This window comes from Rhipicephalus microplus, unplaced genomic scaffold, assembly GCF_043290135.1.
Source record: "Rhipicephalus microplus isolate Deutch F79 unplaced genomic scaffold, USDA_Rmic scaffold_20, whole genome shotgun sequence".
In the NCBI taxonomy this organism is placed as follows: Eukaryota; Metazoa; Arthropoda; class Arachnida; order Ixodida; family Ixodidae; genus Rhipicephalus; species Rhipicephalus microplus.
The window spans coordinates 6,087,165-6,095,958 of record NW_027464593.1 but is presented as its reverse complement, the minus strand read 5'-3'; the positions used below and the strand labels follow the sequence as shown (position 1 = coordinate 6,095,958).

Below are 8,794 nucleotides of genomic sequence, written 5' to 3'. Positions count from 1 at the left end.
TAAGCAATGGGACCGAGTATCTGAGGGAACACGAAATATACGTGACGACTTAAGGTAACAGGAATGCAGCAGTCATGAAAAATAGGGCACTGTGGAATTACAATAGGTATGATGTTGTGAGAGGAATATGGAAAGGGGTCATGGTTCCTGGGCTGACGTTCGGCAATGCGGTCTTGTGCATGAGATCAGAAGTTCAAGCAACATTAGAAATTAAGCAACGTGGAATAGGTAGGCTTGCTTTAGGAGCTCACGGGAATACACCAAATCAGGGAGTACAAGGTGATATGGGATGGACATCATTTGAGGGCAGGGAAGCTAGCAGCAAGATAAAATTTGAGAAACGATTGAGAGAAATGGGAGAAGAGCGTTGGGCTAGGAAGGTTTTCAGCTACTTGTATATGAAGAATGTCGATACAAAATGGAGGAAGCGAACCAGGAAGTTGACTGGTAAATACTTAGAAAACAGCAGGTGGCCAAACCAAAAAGAACTATCGGTTAAGAAGAAAATGAAGGAAACGGAGACTGACATGTGGAGATTGGGCATGATTAAGAAGTCCGCACTAGAGATCTATCGAACTTTTAAGCAGGAAATTGCCAAGGAAAGGATCTATGATAATACTCGGGGTAGTTCTCTACTGTTTGAGCCCAGGACGGGAGTACTGCGAACCAAGACATATCGGGCCAAATACGAAGGGGTAGACACAGTATGCAGTGCGTGTGGAGAGGAAGAAGAAACTGCCGAACACTTGATAATGTTCTGTAAAGGGCTTCACCCTATAGTTCAGGATGATGGCGCAGAGTTTTTCAAAGCACTGGGGTTTAGGGACCGGGAGGGCAAAATAAACTTTAAGCGGGTAGACTTAACCAGAGGGAGGTTATCTGATTGGTGGCTAAAGTCAAGACACGGGTGAAAATAAACTCTTCACTGCAAAGTACGAATCCTCAAACTCACTTTTTAAGGAAAAAAATATATATAGTTTTTGGTTCATTAGGTATTACGGCTTGGTGGCGCTAGCTACCGCCCGATCTAAAGGGTACAGCCATATCCATCCATCCATCCATCCATCCATCCGAGTCGGCGCCAAGGAGGATATAAAAACCTGCTGGAGTGGAAGCCGCTTATGCTTACCCATGGGAGGGGGTGAAGCCGCGCCGAGCCGCCGGCGGCCATCTTGGCAGAGGCAAGAAACAGCCGAGTACAGCTGCGCTCGCGCTTATCTAAGCAGCAGGTGCAGTTCCTCGCGTCTTCAAAGCAATAAAAACAGTTGTGTCAGGTTGTAAGCATTTATTCTTTGCTTTTTGGTGGCGAAATGGCCTACGATAACGCTTTGAGAAACTCGAAAATGGCAGAAAAAACACAATCACACAAACATTAAAAATATATGCGAACAGTATAGCCGAAACGAGCAGTGCGGGGAGACTCACTGATGTTTGAAAATGATCATTCTTGAAAGAACTGGCCTGACCCTGTCCTTGATAATCTCGCGGTTTCTTTCTTTTGTCATATGGTGGATGCGGATTTTCACATACAGCTCCGCAACTTTTTTGCACAAGCTGTAGATATGATTGTCGAGGGGATCAAGGTCAAGAATGTGCTGCTCTAGCTTCTGAAACCAGTTTTCCTCTACAGACAGTCGTAGCACTTCCAAAACGAGATGCTTTGACTGGGAGTTAACTGCTTGAAGTGTTCCACACTCAATCTGTAGCCGTCGCAGCCCCTTTTCAACGGCTTCACACAAGCCAATGACATCCTTGGACGGGGACACAAGCCCACCTCTGTTTTTCTGCTCAACTAGGGGAACTAGCTCATCTGAGTACAGGGCTGCAATGCACTCTTCGCATGTTGTTGTCTTGCACACTTGGCGTACAACGAAGCCTGCGATATAAGGCACCACCGCAACAACTACGGCAGAAAGGTTTTCAGGGTGCGTGTAGTCGTGGTCATCGTGAGGCTCCAAGATCGAGGACCTGCGCATGTCTGTGAGCGCGCTTGTTGCGTCTACCTGGGCGACAACAGTAGTGGCATTCAGGATGGAAACCATGTATTTGGTGCAGTTTCCCGAGCTAGAAGACGTCACTTCTGTTTGCACCAGCAAACGCTTGTATGCTGCCATGAACTGAGCAGCGGTTCGGTTGTTGTTATACCCACCTCGGCCACGAACAGATCCGTAGAAGTTCTCAGCGTGATCCTGGCTCAGTTTGTGCGTCAACAAGTACTTCAGCTTACCCTGGCCAACAAGCTCGTCGAACATTTTTTCAGTGCTCGCCATGCAGATCAAGAAGCCCACAAAACCAGTTTTTTTCAAGCCTTCTAAAACTGGCCGCCCAGCCGGATCTCTCAATCCCTTTATATACGCTTGGGTGTAGGCAAAGAATGGCTTCCAGCAGGCTTCATTCTGCTTCCGCAGAGGAGCCTTGTACGACCTTGCAAAAGGGTTCCTAGAATTAAAAAGGTCGAACAGGTGATCGAAGACCCTCACGAACTTCGATGTTGCACTGGCGCCCCGGAACTGGGGTAGCTTCAGCACATTTTCACAGAAGTCCAAGGCGTCGGCCACAGAGGAACTCAATGCTTGCGCAGCATATCGCACCTTCATCTTTTGTTTTTCCCATTGCACGTGGACTTTCGTGAGTTTGTTGCCCAGCCGCAGCCCTTCGGAACGCTGCAATGCCTCCAATGCCACTATGTAGGCCCATTTTATGTGCTTTCCTTCAGCATCAACAATGTAGCTTAAGTTCGCCAAGGAATTGCGAATAAGCTTAATCATGTGGCAGGCGTCTAGGATAATGTAAACATTCTTAGCATCGTCAGCTGGGTTCACAAAGCTTGAAGAAATTTGCTCACAGTCAACACGAAGTTGAGCACCTAAACACCTGGCCATAGTGAAATTCGACGAGGCTCCGTCAAATGTGAGAGAGACTACTTCAGCCTTCACCGACGCAAGCTTCTCAATGCACTGTTTGGCCAGCTCGGCCCTCTCTGCTCCTGTCATCATCATCATCATCATCATCAGCCTGACTACGTCCACTGCAGGACAAAGGCCTCTCCCATGTTCCGCCAGTTAACCCCGGTCCTGTGCTTGCTGCTGCCAATTTATACCCGCAAACTTCTTAATCTCATCTGCCCACCTAACCTTCTGTCTCCCCCTAACCCGCTTCCCTTCTCTGGGAATCCAGTCAGTTACCCTTAATGACCAGCGGTTATCCTGTCTACGCGCTACATGCCCTGCCCATGTCCATTTCTTCATCTTGATTTCAGCTATGATATCCTTAACCCCCGTTTGTTCCCTAATCCACTCTGCTCTCTTCTTGTCTCTTAAGGTTACACCTACCATTTTTCTTTCCATTGCTCGCTGCGTCGTCCTCAATTTAAGCTGAACCCTCTTTGTAAGTCTCCAGGTTTCTGCTCCGTAGCTAAGTACCGGCAAGATACAGCTGTTATATACCTTCCTCTTGAGGGATAGTGGCAATCTACCTGTCATAATTTGAGAGTGCTTGCCGAATGTGCTCCACCCCATTCTTATTCTTCTAGTTACTTCAATCTCGTGGTTCGGCTCTGCGGTTATTACCTGCCCTAAGTAGACATAGTCTTTTACAACTTCAAGTGCACTATTACCTATCTCGAAGCGCTGCTCCTTGCCGAGGTTGTTGTACATTACTTTCGTTTTCTGCAGATTAATTTTAAGACCCACCTTTCTGCTCTCCTTGTCTAACTCCGTAATCATGAGTTGCAATTCGTCCCCCGAGTTACTCAGCAATGCAATGTCATCGGCGAAGCGCAGGTTACTAAGGTATTCTCCATTGACTCTTATCCCTAACTGTTCCCATTCTAGGCTTCTGAAAACCTCGTGTAAGCACGCGGTAAATAGCATTGGGGAAATTGTGTCCCCCTGCCTTACACCCTTCTTGATTGGTATTCTGTTGCTTTCTTTATGAAGCACTATGGTAGCAGTTGATCCCCTGTAGATTTCTTCCAGAATGTTTATATATACATCATCTACGCCCTGATTCCGCAGTGTTTGCATGACGGCTGATATTTCTACTGAATCAAACGCCTTCTCGTAATCTATGAAGGCTATGTATAGTGGTTGGTTATACTCTGAGCATTTCTCTATTACCTGATTGATAGTATGAATGTGGTCAATTGTTGAGTAGCCTGTTCGAAATCCTGCTTGTTCCTTTGGTTGATTGAATTCTAATGTTTTCTTTACTCTGTTAGCAATTACCTTTGTAAATAGCTTGTATACTTCAGAGAGCAAGCTGATCGGCCTGTAATTCTTCAAGTCCTTGTCATCTCCTTTCTTATGTATTAAGATGATGTTAGCGTTCTTCCAAGACTCTGGTACTCTTCCCGTCAGGAGACACCTTGTAAACAGGGTGGCTAGTTTTTCTAACACAATCTGTCCTCCATCTTTCAGCAAATCTGATGTTACCTGATCCTCACCAGCAGCTTTGCCCCTTTGCATGCACTCCAAAGCTTTTCTGACTTCTTCTATCATTACTGGTGGGGTGTAATCTGGGTTACTGCTAGTTCTTATAGTATTAAGGTCGTGGTTGTCTCGGCTACTGTACAGATCTCTGTAAAACTCCTCCGCTATTTTAACTATCCTATCCATATTGGTAGTTATTTTGCCTTCTTTGTCCCTTAGTGCATACATCCAACTTTTGCCTATCCCAAGTTTCCTCTTCAATGCTTTGACACTTCCTCCGTTTTTCAGAGCGTGTTCAATTCTCTCCATGTTATACCTTCTTACATCGCATACCTTACGTCTATTAATCAACTTCGAAAGCTCTGCCAGTTCTATTTTGTCTGTTGTACTTGACACTTTCATGATTTGACGCTTCTTAATTAGGTTCTTCGTTTCTTGGGAAAGCTTGCCAGTGTCCTGTCTAACTACCCGGCCTCCAACTTCCACTGCACACTCCGTAATGATACTCGTCAGATTATCATTCATTGTATCTACGCTAAGGTTGGTTTCCTCACTAAGAGCCGAATACCTGTTCTGCAGCGACACTCTGAATTCCTGTACTTTCCCTCTCAGTGCTAGCTGATTGATTGGCTTCTTGCGTATCAGTTTCTGTCGTTCCTTCTTCAAGTCTAGGCGAATTCGAGACCGTACCATTCTATGGTCACTGCATCGTACCTTGCCAATCACTGCCACATCCTTAACGATTCCAGGGTGTGCACTCATTATAAAGTCTATTTCGTTCTTATTTTCGCCATTAGGGCTCCTCCATGTCCACTTGCGGTTTTCTCGTTTTCGGTAGAAGGTATTCAAAATCCGTAAATTATTTCGTTCTGCGAATTCTACTAGTAGCTCTCCTCTGGCGTTTCTAGTACCGATGCCATAATCTCCTACTGCCTGGTCTCCAGCCTGCTTCTTCCCTACCTTTGCATTAAAGTCGCCCATCACCATAGTATACTGTGTTTTTACCTTACTCATTGCCGATTCCACGTCTTCATAGAAGCTTTCAACTGAAGCGTCATCATGGCTGGATGTAGGCGCGTAAGCCTGTACTACCTTCATTTTGTATCTTTTATTCAGTTTAATTACGATACCTGCCACTCTTTCATTAATGCTAAAGTATTCCTCTATGTTGCCAGCTATGTTTCTGTGAATTAGGAACCCCACTCCCAGTTCTCTTCTGTCTGCCAAGCCCCTGTAGCAAAGGACGTGCCCATTCTGTAACACCGTATAGGCCTCATCTGTCCTCCTAACCTCACTGAGCCCTATTATATCCCATTTAACACCCTCTAGCTCCTCGAATAGTACAGCTAGACTGCCCTCACTAGATAAGGTTCTAGCGTTAAACGTTGCCAAGTTCAGGTTCCAATGGCGGCCTGTCCGGATCCAGAGATTCTTAGCACCCTCTGCTGCGTTGCAGATCTGACCGCCGCCGTGGTCAGTTGCTTCGCAGCTGCTGGGGACTGAGGGCCGTGAGTTATTTGACGTAAGCATGAGGGAGGTAGTGGCCAGATACTGCACCAGGGTGGCCAATCCTTCTCTGGTGAGGGACCAATCCTTCTCTGGTGAGGGATCTGCTCCTGTGAGTGAGTCTATTAAGAAGTATCCAACTGGCATCTTAAATCTGACGTTGATTCCAACGATCATGAAGACACACGCATTTGCAGCTTCAGGAAGACCGTCATCGTCAAGCCCAGTTCCGAAGTCAACATACCCTACTACTTTATCTTCAACTAGCTCTACGTGTTTCCTGATGGCCATGTCGTCTACAATGAGAGCGCAGTAGAAGGTTTCATCACGTGCTTCCGCAAACTTCTCAAGGAAAGCAAATGCTTCGGCTGTGAAGCCAGGAGCTCCTTGAATCGACTTGTACCAGCCCCTTAGTGTTCGCTGGGATGGGAGGGCTTCGTTTAACTTGGATCGTACATACTCGTACGCGGCTGGACTGTAAAAATGCAAAGTCAGTGCAAATGCTCGCAGCTCAGGTGGGTACTTGCCCTTCTGCTCATTGCCCACCCTGCAAAGTAGTTGCTGAATGTCATCCGAGAAAACAGATGAAAACACATGCGAGCCTTCTTCTGACAAGAGTTTTTGCTCTCTGATTTCTTTGATGATTTCTTGGGCGGTTTCATTTCTCTTGGCCAGCCTTCGTTTAGTTTGTTGCAGTGTTTTGACCTTCTTCTTCAACTGGGTTATCTCTTCTTGTGAGGAAAGGACCTTGTCTTTGTAGAACTGTTTGGTTGGCGAGTCTTCAGGAAAATTTTCAGCTCCAGGCAGGTCGCACAACCCAGAACACTCAGGACCAGGCGGGGCTGGGAAATCTCGAGACTTGGGGTCGGGACGCTTCTGTTTGACCTGGGTTTGAAAGCATACGTTTTCTCAGACGAGCTAAAAAGGCAGCAAGCGCAAAAACTAAATGAAACCTCACACGTATAATGTGGGTACAATTAAGCTACACATTTTCTTTGAAGAAATAATAAATGTATTAAGTAACAAGGTTTTTCATAATCGTGCACGAGACATTGTATGCCAGCAAAAAGGACATGCACCCGCTCTGGTATAACTTTCCATTCGCCGGATGTGCCTTTAAGTATTGAATTGTAACCACTGTCAGTATGCTGTGGATATCAATAATGTTTTTGTAGTAAACATTGCTGTATGCCCATTCCTGCTTAAGACCTGGTAAACAGGTCAGCAGTAATAAATAAATAAATATGTATCTTGATCACCAGTTAAGGCGAAGGTGAAGCAGTTACCATTACCGGTAACTTCACCTTCGCCGGCGGCGTCCGGTAATGCGGTAAACGGTAACGCAAACACGGTAACGATATGCTAAAACTACAGCTACTCCTCCACGGTACCGCCAATTCTCGGCACGCAATCAATGCCACGTATACCCGCAACAACATTTCGTGGAACAAGTATTATGTAGCGGCCGTAACGCCACAAGCGTTATGCACGCTAAACATTACGCTTCTCGTCCAACGATGGCAGTAATACTCACAGGTTTCTGCAGATGAGGCGGAAAAGCTGGAAACGACGTGGGCACACTTCCCACCCGCAGTCGCGTCGTTTGCCCAGTGCGGTCAAAGCACTCAGGAGTGAAATGTACAGAGCACAGGCGGTCTCCATCCTTAGCGCGCCACCCTTCACGGCGAACTGCCCGCTCCCAAAGACTCCGAACTTCTGCATTCTTTGGAAACCTGTCAAGAAATATACGACAATCAACTGCGGCACACGTACACACAATGCCATTTTGCTGCTCTTTCATGCGCGGGCCTGCAAGCAACTACGATGCGGCTGAAATGACCGCGAGTAGAACACGCTAAATTTCATGCACTTACAGGTGAAATGTGAGGCCACAACCTTTCTTCAGCCTGTTTGTGCATCCGTAGGCAACGCAGGAGGTAACCATTATCCAAGGGCAAGACTTGCACTCATTGAAAACTTTGAAGAGAACAGCGTGCACCAGCAACGAAGCGTGGAGGCGACACACCGGCAGCGCGCTTTCTGCCTCCGGCAAGATGGCTGCCGCTGGCGTCATCTGACGGGCGTCGCTTCCACTCCAGCAAGTTTTTATATCCTCCTTGGTCGGCGCATACAGCCGCGGCAACGCATCTCCAGGAAACCTTTGTTCGTGTCCCATACGTTTGCAACACCAATTATTTACGACCAAAACGGTACGTAGTACTTTCAGCAAGTATAATTGTAACTGTTGCTTCATTGTGTTGCGTGAGCAGATGACACGCGGCATTAACTGAGTGCGTATAAACAAACATAGTCGTTTGTACCCCGCGTTTGCACGGCCGTTGTCAAGCGCGGCTATCATTTTTCGCGCTTCTTTCTGGCAATACTTTTCCGCGCACCTATCTTCGCAGCGTAGTACTTTCAGCAAGTATGATATTTAACTGTTGCATCATTGTGTTGCGTGAACAGATGACACGCGGCAATAAGTGAGTGCGTGTAAACAAACAACGTCGTTTGCACCTCGTGTTTGCAGGGCCGGTTTCATGCTTTGCTATCATTTTTCGCGCTTCTTTCTCGTGAGGCTTTTCCGCGCACCTATCAGCGAATTTCGCTAAGTAATCAGGAATGTTAGTTTACGGTTTCTCTCGTTTCTGTCTCGTGCAGCGGCCTACGCACACAAGTCTCCGTGGTTCATTCGGCTGTGATGACCCGCGTCAGGTGCGATGGCGTACTGTTGCGTGCCCGGTTGCAAGTCTTCAAGCAAAAAGAAGGAAGTAGGAATTTCATTCCACGAAATTCCAAGTGACGAGGAGTTGCGGCAAAAGTGGATAAAAGTCATTTCACGAGACAATTGGACGCCG

At 46.7% G+C, this 8,794-nt stretch overlaps 1 protein-coding gene across 1 annotated transcript; it reads right to left on the bottom strand.

Annotated features, from left to right (window-relative positions):
• Positions 1-2,920: 2,920 nt before the first annotated feature.
• Positions 2,921-7,998, bottom strand: LOC119168539 (uncharacterized). The gene is made up of 4 exons (XM_075883750.1): positions 7,811-7,998; positions 7,471-7,669; positions 5,116-6,821; positions 2,921-2,930 (listed from the first exon to the last, which is right to left on the bottom strand). The coding sequence occupies exons 1-4, from the start codon at positions 7,879-7,881 to the stop codon at positions 2,921-2,923; spliced, it is 1,986 nt and encodes a 661-aa protein (XP_075739865.1). The 5' UTR covers positions 7,882-7,998.
• Between the last annotated feature and the right edge of the window lie 796 nt (positions 7,999-8,794).

What these genes read in the sequence shown, in the direction of transcription:
- LOC119168539 (XM_075883750.1), bottom strand. Translation starts at nt 7,881, where the DNA reads ATGGTTACCTCCTGCGTTGCCTACGGATGCACAAACAGGCTGAAGAAA. An exon ending in TGTGGCCTCACATTTCACCT is followed by an intron (nt 7,670 to 7,810) that starts GTAAGTGCATGA and finishes ATTTCTTGACAG; the next exon opens with GTTTCCAAAGAATGCAGAAG. An exon ending in CGCCTCATCTGCAGAAACCT is followed by an intron (nt 6,822 to 7,470) that starts GTGAGTATTACT and finishes TTTCAAACCCAG; the next exon opens with GTCAAACAGAAGCGTCCCGA.